Here is a 14,015-nt window from a genome sequence, read left to right on the forward strand (position 1 = left end):
TGGCTTTGGAAATGTCCATCTTTTCCTTTTAAGTCTTGTTCTTTGTTTCCATCCTATAGCAGCATTGAGTGCCTTGCTGGAAAAATGGGCAGTGCTCCCAACAGAGAGGTACCCTCAGGTTACCCATGCCAACATGAGACTAGACAGAGCACTTATTTCAGGTCTTGTACAATTAAGGTGTATGAAACTGGAAAGGTGTATGCCAAAGGTAGAGCAACAATATCCACATAGAGATATATCCCCTTCTCTCTGTTGTAGAGAAGGGAAACTAAAACACAAGGCCATAGTGGCAGGCTTAGCTCAGATTATAAGCAGTGAGCCAGAAAAGAACACGTTTTGAAAGACCTAGGCTTAACCAAAATGTTGGGTATACATATCAACTCCCCCCACCTTTTCTTCCTTTCACCAGCAAGAGTACAATAACAAGACCTCTCCCCACTAAGCAGGCAGTACAAGAAGAAACACTGATAAGAAACAGACTTGGCATCCCATCTGTTTAAAAAAAACATGAAGGAAAAACCTATGGGATTGTCACAGCTTTCATTCTTGAACCACTGACTTATTTACCCAGCAGATTTTCCCACAGAAGCAAATTCACAAATAATGTAAAAATGATATATCACTGGGAAGTCATAAAAGGCTGAATTCTGTTTTGCACTTCATAGCGCATATTTAACAGACCAAGTCAATGACAAGATACTCAGGCCAGAGATTGGAACACACTTTCAAAATTATTCCAGTTTCTCCTGTCCTCTCCCTCAACCCCAAGGACTTTAAGTTCAAATGCAAGCATTTGTAATGGGGAATGGGATTCTAATGAGCAGATCTTGAAAGATGATAACTCTCAAATTCCCTGTGAGGAAAAAGCACAAAAGCTTTAAAGGGACCAATTATGGGGAAGAAGAATGAGGTACATTCATTCATTTGTTTTAATAGGTATCTGTTTCTGGAACATATGTCTGAGCCTTGCATGGTTACACAGAGAAGATACACAGTGAGTCAGTATCTTTAAAGAAAATACTAAAAGGATGTTTTACAAGAATGCCCAGGAAAGAGGAATTACTGCCTAGTTTCTTTTGCTGAAATTAGTTCCCAAGGAGCTTCTGCCCTGGATGAGCATCTTTTGTTGCTCCAAATTTAACTCCTGACTGATTGGTAAATGAATATTTGCACTTACAGTTCTTGCTCTTACTCTCACATCTAGTCATGGACTATACTAGAACAGATGTAAACCTAAACTGATAGAGACTGGCAGAGGCAGGGGTTGAATATTCATATGGCAATAAACTACTTGGCATTCCAGATCATGAAAAAATACCCTTGAAAAAGAGACTAATGAGAGAAGCATTGGGCCAGGTTCTAAAGTGGGCTTACATGAGTACCTTCTCATCCTTCCAGACTTGGTGTCTCCTCCTTGAGCTGGCCTTTCCACAGTGAAATCAAACAAGTACAGTCCCCAGTTCAACTTCGAAACCAAGGGCCAGAGGGAAAAAAACCACAATAGTATTTTTTTCCTAGCAGAACCCTAAGAGTCTCAAAACAATTTTGATTTTCCTAAGGTTAGTAAACGTGATACATACATCCTACAAACACGACACTTCCTTCCAACCCATTTTCGAGTCTGCACACTACATTTGTCCCGCTGCTATTTGAAACACTGGCATTCAGCACTCTGATAGCATGGCTTCGACTGCTCAGTCGCATCATTTTGTAGGATTTTGATCCGTAAGTCATATTTGTTATGCGCTGATCTTCTTCATGGACACAACAAAACGTCAAATCTGAACCTACTGCCACCACAGGGTCCAGAGGAAACACTCCACTCCCACCATGCTCAGTATCTTTTCCTAGCAGAGAAGGAAGAAAACAAACAAAGAGAAAAAACAAGAAACCTCAGATGAACAATTTGCTATAAACACAGTGCTGATCAGCTAAAATGTGACTGCAGAGCACTCCAATGCATACAAATAAGTGTTTGCTAGGTTTCATTAACTAGTGATTGCATTATTTCTCTAATTGAAATAGTCTCAAAGGCAGCAGTCCATCACCGCCTAATGCTCTTCCTCTGACCTTGGCTTAATTCTTATAAAGAAATAAAAGTCCATATGGTTGCAAGGAAACAAACATACCAGGGATCACTTCTGCTGGGCTCCAGTCACTCCAATCCTTGGGGCCAACAAACTGTGTTGCATTAATGTAACAGCGAATCTTCACATAGTGTGATGTGCACTCCAAAGGCATATCTGACGTCCAGTTCCAAGAAAGAATGACGTCTTCATGAGTCAATTTTGAGTAGTAAGTAACCTACAAAGTTTTTGCACCAAGAAATCAACTAAGACAGAGCTTATGAACATCTGTTAATTATGACATATAATCTCCAAAGTGTAAACAGAATGGCAGATTAGGTGAAGTAAATAATAAAATCCTCATAGATTTCTGGAGTGTTCTACCTAACTTTCAGTTGTGCTTTGAATTTACCTGGACAAAAGCCTAAGTTGCTAAACAGCCCACCAGCTAGGTAGACTGTCAGCTAGGTAGACTGTCAGCCAGAAATACCAGAGGGCAGACGTTTGAGGGAGAGCAGGAGGATCCCCAAGCATTTAAAGAGGTATACTGAATCCTGGGCTTCAGAGGTATACTGAATCCATAGGCAATGAAATGTTTCAACTTCTCCAAAACAGAACTCTTCTAATATGAGTCCCAGGCAGCACATTTCATCTTTTTTCCATTATTAAAATTTATAGCACAGAGCTACAAACAGACTCTGGAAGAACTCTGGTTACAAAAAAAGAAAAAAGCAAGCTGAGCATTCAGAGATGACCAAGACTGGAGACACTATTGAAGATACAGAGACAATTGTGTAAAGCATCTGCCAAATTTGTCAGTAAGTTCTAATTAGAAAGCCCCTGTATCAAAAAAAAACAAAACCAAAATTTGCTGTGACTAAGTACCAACAGTACAGTAGCCAGTGTTCCTAGTGAAATTTAACAAGAAGTTACCTGCCAGAAGCAGGACTACACTCAGGTCCTGCAAAGCTGTACTGTCTTCATCATTCCCAGTTTTTTTCAAGTGACTGCTCAAACATTACCAAGGGCAAAAAACTGTAGAAATATTTTTCACAAAAGAAGAAAGGGACTTACTTGTGTGACTACTTCCATTGCTTCTTTTCGGAGTATCTGAATCTGCCAAAGGGCATCCAGTCCATAAGGAAAGACCAAACCATTATCACTCCACTTCAGATTTAATGTGGAAGTTGGAAAGTCAGGCACTAAACTAAGAATGTGCGGAGTGACAGGAACAAAGGCTTGAAAAAGAGGCAGGGTGGGGGAAAAAAACACCATGTTCAGGTCATTTGTCAGCAGCATCAGCCCTACAGGTGTTTAACAGCCACATCTGTCTGCTCTGAACTGGTTAATAGCAATACAAACATGTAACTCAGCCTCTGTAATTAGAACAAGGCTCTGTGGCTACTTGAGCATGAGAGTTCTCAGGAAAGCACCGGTGCTGATGAATCATCAGGTAGCATTTTCTTTTAATACCTCAGCATGTAGATGGGCAAGAAACTGATTGTGAATATGACTCTTCACAATGCATAGGAGGAAAGATATCCCCTCTTTCCCAACTTTCCTTCAATACCACAGTGATAAAGGAAATACAGTGGCAGTCTTTGAAGTGCGCATGAGAACTCTTCTAGGGAGAATGGTGGAAAAACATCCCCAAAAGAAGTATGTTTTGGAGTCCAGTAGGGAAGTGGGGACTTGCAACAAAAGGGAGATTGGTGAGGAAGGAGAGCAGAAGCACAGGATGAAAGAAGTTCACAAGAGGTTCTGAAGATCACAAGGAAAGTGATTTTAAGCTACAAGAAGTATTAAGGGCATGAGATCCTGATGGGGAAAGGACAGGGGGATTAAACAGAAGCATCTCTTCTACAAATGTGTTGTGGTGAAGCAAGAGGTTGAGAAAAATGGAAGAACCTTGGTAATACAAGGGCTATGGCAGTTCATTTGGCCTGGTGCAAGATAAAACATTTTAAAAATATATATGATACATCCAACTTCAGTCCTGACCAAGGACTTTCAAAGGACCAAGAGCTTGCAAAGTGTTCAGCACAATCAATACACTGGCCATGATAACCTGCAATGAACCTGAGACACTCACTGTGTTGACCAAATATACTTTGAGTTGCATTTTGTTTAAGTTCTTGACTTGCTCTTGATTGTAAACAGAACCACGGATAAGAAGTGTCACTGACATTAGAATTTGACTACACTGAAGGAGTAAGCAGGCAAACAAAAGGCATGGCAGCTTGTGTCACTGCCATATTCTGTTTACAACTTTCTCCTTTGCCTGGAAGGAAGTGGGAAAAAGTCTAATTTAGTTGTGTATGTAGATTAGGAATTTGTTCAAATGCTTCCTAATTTATAATGAGGATTAAAAAGGGCAAAGAGTGAGGGACGTAACGTTGTTGTATTTTGTTTTCCTTCTCACATTCTGCTCTTGATTTTTTCTGCTATGAACTATGGGTAAGAGGAGTATTCTTTCTCCTTAAGGGTTAGAGAAAACAACCTATGATATATGGAACCTTCACATGGAGTCAGCATATCAACATTCTACATACAGGAATGCTGCCAAAGAAACCTGCCAGCATATACACATCTGAAGAGTTGTTAAACATAGTATAAAGGCCTTAGGTACACACATATGACCTGATACTTACAGATGTCTTTCCGGTGAATGACAAATTCTTTGGTAGCAAAAGCAGTTCCAGAGCTTTTGACTGTCACTGTGATGGAGCTCTCTGGGATTGGAATCTCAACCCTTCTCTCCTTAGTTCTAAAACACACTTGAGTGGTAAGGTCACTAAAAAGACAGAGAGGATTAAGCAGTTATTTCAGCTGATAAGAAGCTAAGGCAAGTTAAGTCCTATTCTTGCACACCAATAAAACACAAATTCTCTGTACAAATTCTCTGTAATAAACAGAAAGCTCCATATTGAGTTTGTGAAGGAGTGAGACTTGCTTGGGCTTTGGTTAATCTCAGATTAATGGCATTCCCTCATCTTTCAACTCACTTTTATCATGGTGGTAGGTTATCCACTGGCTGCATAATGCACCCAACTAGTTGTTAAGAGAACACTTCAAAGTGAAAACGTTGCTTTTTAACCAAAATCACAGAATCACAGAATTGTTAAGGTTCGAAAAAACCTTTAAGGTCATCAAATACAACTGTTAACCTAGCACAAGCACTGTGTTCACCATTCAACCATGTTCTTAAGTGCCATATCCACATGTTTTTTGAACACTTCCAGGAATGGTGACTCCACCACTTCCCTAGGGAGTCTGTTCCAATGCTTTACAACAGTTTTTATGAAAAATTTTTTCTTAATATCTAATTAAACTTGAGGCCAACAAAAGCCATGTTTCTGAAACCTAGTCACCATGAATCAACATTTCAAAACAAGGAAAATAAAAAACTCCAAACCAAACCTAATAGTACTGTCCCCTCCCTTTGTGTTTCCTGACTCACTCCCCCTCCATTTCTTTTCAAAGTGAGGGCATATGGGTTGAAAAACTAGGATTACCACTGGTGTCCACATCTTAGAACAAATCTTTTAACTCCCTTCTGCTGCTCAGGTCACAGGGAAAGAGCAGAGAGCAGGGCAGAGGATTCCTAAGATCCCAGGTGAAAATGTAGCCTGTGCTTAATGTTTGTGCAGTGCTCAGCACAATGTGATCTGGCTTTTGTCTTGAAGATGTAGATATATACAGGAAACAATAATGGATGGGTCAAGTCCCTTTGCTTATTATCACTGATACGCAACAGAAAGGCAGAAAGTTTGGAAAAATCCAGACCTTCCTCTTGGGGGAATGATGGCAGGAAGGAAAGCAGAGAGAACAATGCCAGACTTCCTGCTGAGGGACTGTTACTCACTTATGAACTGGAACAGGACCCTGGAGCTCCTATCAGCCGGAGTCAAGAGTTTGAGTTGAACTCTTAAGATTCATACAAGACTCTGGGCTAGCAAAGGCCAGCTGAGACTTGAGTGCTCAGAAAGGCTGCTCCCTCTTCGGTACTGAGACATTATTAGAGAATGTTTGGGCAACTGAAAAACAAAACCCCTTTCCCTCAGGGATGTCTGCACCAAGCTCATCTCAGACTCTCTGCTTCAGGGACCCCAGCCTGTCCTGCTTTGCTAAGGAGAAACAGCAGCAGCTACATGATTGTTCTTGTCCGAAGGGCAGTACCTCACGAACTGTGCACTTCTGAACTCTGGCCACAGAGTCATATATATGGTGTCTTTTAAATAGAAATGATAGCTGGCAATGCAGCAGGAATAATGAGACAGAAAATCAAGCATGTAGGTGGACTAAGTGCAGCCAAGCCCTGGGACCCCAAGGAAAAGTCTGGGCTGCCTGCAGAATTTACAGGAAAAAAAGACAGTACAAATATCTGGACTGGGGGCAGGATCAAGATGCAGAATGGATTTGAACTCATCCCTAGCACATGATAAGTATTTGGCAGACCCACAGCATGGGGAATTGAACATGTAGTTCTCATTAGTGAAAAAAACACACAGAAGATTTAAGTTTTTTTTTAACTTTTCTCAAAATTCTCAACTTGCATTCACTTCAGAAAAGCTGTTTCAAATGTGAAATAATTTTTATGTTTCCTCTAATACAGCTTAAAATTTATAAGTTGTAAGGCAGTTGCTGAGAGATAGTTCATGTTTTTCCACACGAAATCCACGTGAATCTCAACACTTGTGTCATATATTCTACTGCTTTGGCCCAAACATAGGGATTCATTGCTTCCAACTCTCATTTCCTTTTGGAGTGAACCTGTTTTGAAGACATCCCTCATTAAAACTCTGATTAAGGGATAGGAAGACGCACAGAGAAGTCTTGAGTAAATAAGAGCATCTTCCAGTCCTTTGAAAACAGCAAGCAGATTTTGGCAGGCGAACTGTTAGCATGGAACAACTTTGCCAGAAACCCTGCCATTGCCTGAGTTAACAGGGCCTAGGGGGAGCACCACCCAAGGAAAACTGATGGGGAGATGCTGGGAAACAACAGCATCACAATTTCCATGGGCAGTGACTCAGGAAAAACTACTTTCATCACAATTTGGTATTTTTTAACCAGGTATGTGGGGGGACTTACTTGGTAGTGTAGCAAAAGTCAGTTTGTCCATGTCTTCCTCTTGAGGTGATGTCCCAAGTACAGAGCATTTTATGTAAATTATGCGTTACACATTTCAGATTCTGGGGGTCCCCTAGAGAGGCTGAAATCGTATAAGAAATACAGTCAAAAATCGCAGGTCAAAAATAAGCAACTGTAAAACAACTGCTATTTTTCACATCTGTAGGCATTCTTCTTACATTTTTATTGCATTTATGTCTGGCCAGTATTTTAAAACTCTTGAATGATTTGTGTGCCTGATTAGACAGCCACAGACTTGCAGATTTCTAGAGGTACCTGAGATCTGGGTTTATACTTATATGCATAACAGAGGCAGCTGCCTCTTTCCACAATACCCATTCCTTGCCCAGCCTAATAAGCAGGCTTTGGGCCAATGACAAAACCACAAGCTTTGATTTTAAACTAATGAGATTTTTTGCTCTCCTCCATGTCATACATGGAGGACAATTAATGACAGAAGGGCAGTTAATGATAATGTGTGAAATGGTTGAAGAGAGCCAACATGTACAGCAAAAAGGTCTCAATGCAGACATTTACACCAATGCATATGGAGATCATCAGTGGCACTATGAAGAATTTAACACCCAGTTTTGCACTGGTTTGCAAGATACTGCTGGGTGCTGAAATGCAGAGACCAGGCCTGGAACTGCCCCCATCGCTAGGATGGTCTGGGGCCACAGAGGTGACAGGTTTTGAACATACATATAGTAGGAAAGCAACACAATTACAAGGCACAGAAGCTACAGAGAAGAAGTAGTTAGCGCATTACATTGCAATAACCTTACCTATCTCTTGGCTATACATCAAGCTTCTTAAGCATAAAATAGCTAGTGCTAAAAGGCAGTGGAGGCTTGAGTTCTTCCACATTCTTCTACTGTTTGTTTTAAGAATAGCAGCTTTAAGCAGGAGTAAACGTCATCTTCCAACAAGCTGGTCAGTTCTAAAATTAAATACAGAAATTTAAAAAAAAAAAAAAGACCAAAGTTTTAAATTCTGGACTTGGTATGCCACAAATGCCACTTTTTGTTCCATATACTTTTCTTCTACAGTAATGTTTCCAGGCATAGCGACTCCTTTTCCTTCATCTGGCAAACAAATCTTTTCCCTGTTACAACAACTCCTTGATTCATGTATTTTCTGTAAAACATTTCCTCAAGAATCAGACATGTAAAACTCAACAGTTCATAGGTACTCTTCAGGACTATCTGATACCAAAACAGAGTAGACATGGCAGAGTATTATTCCCCTAGGATAAGCCTCTTCAACTTAGATGAAATGTCATATCTACAAAGGATATTGTATATCGTGAATGGAAATGTCCTCTGATTCATTTACGCACTTAAGACTAAACACACCATCTGTTTTCTTCTTTCCTCTGCTCAACTTTCAAAAAGCTGTGGTTCAAAGCTATGGGATGCCTGAGACATTGCAGAACCAGATCTGATCACCCAGGATCATCCAGTATTAACTAATAACCCCTGGAGGAAAAATAATGGGTAAAAAGAAGTGAGGCATTTCTTTATGAAAAAGTACTTGTTGCTGCAACTACTGACCTTACAGTAAAATCTTATCTGGAATATTATGTTCAGTGTGCTCACTGAAGATTAACAGGTTTCTCGTTTTAAAAAGAGAAGCTCGGCTGTTCAGCAGAACCCTGAGAACACACACTCAGTTCCACCCACACATCGATCACCTTCAGATTTTGTTGTCAAAAGGGAAAAACTGAAGGAAAATCTATCCAAAAGCTCAGTCAATACCTGGTGCATGGTTTCCCTGCTACCTGAAATCTGTGAAGACATCAGCACCCTTCCAGAGACCGAAACTCTCATGTAGCCAGAGGTCTTCTCTCAGCAACCAACAGCAGGAGCTGGGTCATTTTCAAGTGAGAATATGACCAAACCTACCTGTCCTACAGAGCAGCTTTGCTCCCATTTTGTCTAGGCTCTTATTTTGAAAGGCTCCTGACCTTGTCTCAGAAATATCTTCCAAAGCCACACCAACATCATCAGAATAACAAACTTTGTCTAAAAGTCTCTGTAATTTTAAAAGAAATTCCTTTACACTGAAGCTCCCTGCACCACCAGGGCTGTGCTCTCATATCCCTGCAATACAACCATGTATTTTTATTAGTTTGGTTTTTCATTTGCCTGGGGCTTTTTTTAAGGAATCTTCCCTTAGGGGATAGCTGGAAATACATGAAATTATCTTCCGTCCATTACCAATCTGTACTGTGCAAGGAGAAACGTAGCAGCACTACGCCAAATAATCCACAGCTGCTCACAAGGGGCCATCTCTCTTCTTTCTCTTGGTCTGCAATAACCAGGTTAAAGGAAAGTTCCAGCTAGCAAAAGACATGAGAGAAATACTATGGTCAAGACCACTGCTACATATGGAGGGGAACCTATAAAGCTTAGTAATTATTTTAATTTCAGCATGTTCTCAAATTACTTGAAAACCTCACAAAACACATACTAATTTAAGCTACACTGCCCCCAGAGAGTTTCTTTCTAATATTCCTTATTTGTAATATTCATGCTGTGCAACAAATTAAAAGCCAGATCAGGAGCAGAGATTGACAAATCCAGGTAAAGATGAATAAAGAACCAATCAACATATAAAATATACTAATCTCTGTGCCAATTTCCCCCTCTGCATTCTGGTGTATCTCAGGGTATTCATATTGTATTTCTCCATGTTATTAATGAAAATATGGGATGTTATCTCCAGGTTTAAACTTTGCTCACAAACGTCTAACTTCGTAAACAGCAGGAAGATCACTCAGACAGGCCTGGGAGTTACATGAATAAAAAGACTGATTTCTATTTCGGTCTATGAAGTATATGTAAATTTTATCTCCTTCTGAGGACTTCTTCAAAGGCTATTTCTGGTTTGCAGAAAAGTCCAAACCCAAGATTTCAAGCTCTATAGCACAATTGACAGTCTCCTATCAGCTGGCAAAGTCAAGGGAAGAATAAAAGGCAGTGATGCCACTTGAAGGAGAGAGAACTGAGCTGTGATGGTAATTAAATCCCAAGCCTCTCATATTAATCCAAAGCCTCTAAACGCATTACCTGTGTAGATTTGTACAAAACCTGTTTAGTCATGCCAGGTTTATGAGGTAGATTCAGCAACTATGTGTGTGTGTGTATTTTAAGAAAATCTGATTTTCTGCATCTCTTTCAACACGTAGCTCACTGAGTTGTCCTCCCGCTGCAGAAGTTTTAAGAATAACATCATAGCAGTGCATTACAAGAAGTCTGAGTCATACCAAGTTCTCCTAGCTTATGCACACTTTTAATTTCAGTTTCAGAGTCAGGCACAGAAGTGAACCTATATAGTCTCATGCAGGGTATGATGAGAGTCTTGTAAACCACAGTCTATCATAACAAGAATAGACTCTTTAGCTTTTGTGTTATAATACACATTTTATAACTTGATGAAAAGCTGGCAATTAGAAGCCTCATGTCACATAATTAAATGCCACTTGCCAGGAGAAAAGATTCCCATTTATAGGCTTGTTTTTATTAAAAAGTTACAAAACAATTGAAGTACTTTAAAAATAGGAAGCTTACTTTCTTTGGATGAAAGCTGCCTTCCATCAGTTCAAGACTAACTCAAGCAAGGTATGGATGTTTTTCCTTACTCTGGAAGACAAGAAAAGCATGGTATCCTCTAGACAAAGGTACTCTTAGGAGCAGGGATATCTATTTAGGACAAGCGAGCACAACATTGCCAGAAGAAGGTAAAACCTTGACCATGTTTGCCTGGAGTGCAACAAGAGCTGTTGTTACTAAATGTAAATGTCTTTACACTGTAGGTCTTTGTTTTTAAAAATAGTATGAAGGGGGTTAAGCCCATTTCTCCCACCAGAAAAAGCTACTAGAATTAAACCACTTCTAATAGTTGTCCATATGAAAAATATTAGCAATAGCACATCCGGTAACAATCTCATTTCTTTGGGCAATATATTCATGTCACTTCACTGGCACTATAATCAGTGTTCCAAATGTGCTCCACAACTATCTCTTGCTCCATTTTAAGCACAGTACTTTGTCCTATCTCCAGCAGACAAAGAACAGTTTATCCTCTGCCTTCCAGCAACCTCTTACATAGAAGATGACTGATATCAGATCTCTAATAGCTTCTCCCTTAAAAGCTTCAATTTGTTTTCACCATTTCCCAGTCTCAGTTTTTAGATTTCTGATCATTCCTGGAATAAACATTTCTCCATGAACCAAAGCTGCTGTATCCACAATTTTGAAATATCTCTGCCCTGAGGCCTGACCATTATCAAGAACAATGAAGGAACTTTCCTAAGGCAAACCTGTGTGTTTACACAGCCCGTGTAGTATTTGCTTTCTCCTACATTCAGACCTTGTTGACTCAATTTCAGTGTGTGATCCAGCCTCAGATGCTGTACAAAGCTGCCACGTAGCTGTTTATTTAGTACTTCAGACTCCAATCTCATCCTCAAATGGACTGCAAAACCTCCTGACTGAGCGTGAGTGTGTTTGCACAGCAAGTTCACCTTAAAGTCTTTGCCTGAAAAGGTCTTTCACTTTTGAAATCTTAAAATATGCAAAGAACCTTCCATAAATCTATGCTAAGTAAAAAAAAAAACTGTGGATGCATTAAAAAGTATTCATATGCAAATTCATGGTATAGTAACAGCAAAGGCATGACATTCCGTGTAAACTGCCCTCTTTTAAAAGCAGCTACTACAAGCAGGATTCCATCATAACTGTTGGAAGGTACGGCACACGGGAATGTCCTGACTTCTGTCTATGGCTTTATGTCATGCAGAGGAACTACCCTTGTGCCTGTGGTCAGAAAAAAAGAGATTCTGAATTTCTTTTTCAACAGACAAGGTAGCAAAAGAACAGATTCAGATTCTTAACCACTGAAGCCAGCAGTTGGTGGCTGATATTCAAAAGAACTCAATAGTCATCATGGACTTCTAAATGACTTTAAAAGATGTTTTGACGCAGTCAGTGCATCTAGTGATGATCAGATAGATCAGAAAGGGAAAAGTACTCCAAAATAATATGAGAAAATATGTGAGGACAGCTTTGTTTCAAAAACTTGACAGCTGTAAAGAAGGTTAAAGGTTCTGGTGACAAACTGAGAAATTAAGGGCAGCTAAGATATTACCAGCCTCTTTAGACTTAACCTCTTAATGGGGAAACCAGAAAATAACTGGTATGTCTCTTTCTGACTGTTTGTTATTATGTATTTCTTGGCTTCACTGGTTCTGTGTATTTTTTTTTTTTTTAGCATAGCTCACCAAATGCTCAATTCTCTTAAAAAAAACAAAAAGTGTTTTCTTAGTCAGTTGTAACAGATCGGTTCTCTAAGCACAAAAGTTCTGTAAACTTTGTTGTAGGTTTGAGTTTTCTGGTCTCCGAATATATTTCATTGTCAAGTGCTTGGAAACCACTTTGAAAACAAACAAACAAAACAGCTTAAGAAAAAAAAATTAATAATCTTTCCATCCTTTCTGCCTGCAGCCTGATCCGACAGTCACAAGCCTCCAGAAATGTTTTTTAAAAATGTCTATGAATTGAGGATTAGTTGCCAGAGTTTTTTATTTATAATTCTGCTCCAGATGCAGATACCTGAAAAGAAATGGTTAAAAACTCAGCTTACACAGAAGGTTTAGGAAACTGAGTGAAGAACTGTAGATGAAACCACGAAATCAGTAAAAAAATATGTAGTAAATGCAAATGAAGAAATCTCTTTGTCAATAAATTTTCTCAAGTTACAATTTACATTTTGCCTCCAGAGCTAAAGGTATCATAACAATTTACCACCAAATGGGATATAAAAAGCTCTCAAGGAAAATTATTGTACAGAATGATAAGAGGAAGCATTTCTGGCAATCCTGGACAGCCATCATCCCAAATACTGTCAGGCAGAAATGCAGGTGCTAAGTATGTACCTAGATGGAACCTTGCTAGAAGAAAAATTACTCTGCTCAGCAGGTCGACAAAGATAATTTTACTTGTCTCTGCTGAAAGATACTAATTCAACCTTCAAAGTGAAAGAAAACACACTCACATCCAGGTAAAAATTCATATATCAAATTACACATTCTACGGTTGCCAACCGAAAGCTTCCAAAAAAATTCCCCTATCTGAAAAACCGTGCCAGAAGTACACATTTCTGGGAAACCAAGCAAATGGCCAATACAGCTGACAGTAAAGGCAATGAACACAGAAACAGAAGATGAACTGCCTTTCTTTAGGACAGCTGATCCCACAGGCTTCAGTCATTGACTTTAAAGCTAGCTGAGTAATTAAAAAAAAAAAAAAAAAAAAGAAGAAGAATAAGATTTATTCTAGGGAGAGGGAGCTTGGCTGTTTTTCAATAGAGTACATTCTTCCACCTCCTTGAAAAAATTTCCAAAGTTGAGACAAAAATCTCTAGTAATCTAGATGCAGGCTTTCCCTCTCTGTTTTATAACATGGCACCATTCCACTTTAAAAAAGATTTGCAGGACATGAATCACCGAAACTCGTTTATAAACGGAGACTGAGTCCCATTTGGGAATCTGGCTTTCCCCAGTTCTGAGGAATTAATTTAAAAATCTGCTATTTCTCTTTCTGAAAGCTGATAAAATAATTCAAGTTTCCTATCTGCACCAAATGTCTTCTAATCTGCAGCAGGAGAAAAGAAAACAAAACAAAGACAGGGTGTTAATATATTATTCAGTAAATGTGCAGGAGTACACAAGGCCAAACTTTCAGTCCTATGAGACCTTTGTTTCGTTGGGATCTTTTTGCTGTCAAGCACAAGAAGAAAAATTCCCTCCTCATT

At 39.4% G+C, this 14,015-nt stretch overlaps 1 protein-coding gene across 1 annotated transcript in view; it reads right to left on the bottom strand.

Annotated features, from left to right (window-relative positions):
• The window catches only part of LOC136288198 (leukemia inhibitory factor receptor-like), a 54,108-nt gene that overhangs the window by 26,339 nt on the left and 13,754 nt on the right, over positions 1-14,015 (bottom strand). The window contains exons 3-8 of the mRNA XM_066181076.1: positions 7,985-8,139; positions 7,161-7,281; positions 4,718-4,860; positions 3,141-3,304; positions 2,130-2,304; positions 1,581-1,847 (exon numbers count right to left, since the gene is read on the bottom strand). Coding sequence (XP_066037173.1) covers positions 1,581-1,847; positions 2,130-2,304; positions 3,141-3,304; positions 4,718-4,860; positions 7,161-7,281; positions 7,985-8,066 — 952 coding nt within the window. The 5' untranslated portion in view covers positions 8,067-8,139. The remainder of the gene's footprint in view (positions 1-1,580; positions 1,848-2,129; positions 2,305-3,140; positions 3,305-4,717; positions 4,861-7,160; positions 7,282-7,984; positions 8,140-14,015) is intronic.

Source organism: Chamaea fasciata, unplaced genomic scaffold (assembly GCF_029207755.1).
Source record: "Chamaea fasciata isolate MVZ Bird 193981 ecotype frontalis unplaced genomic scaffold, bChaFas1.0.hap1 SCAF_4, whole genome shotgun sequence".
Classification (NCBI taxonomy): Eukaryota; Metazoa; Chordata; class Aves; order Passeriformes; family Sylviidae; genus Chamaea; species Chamaea fasciata.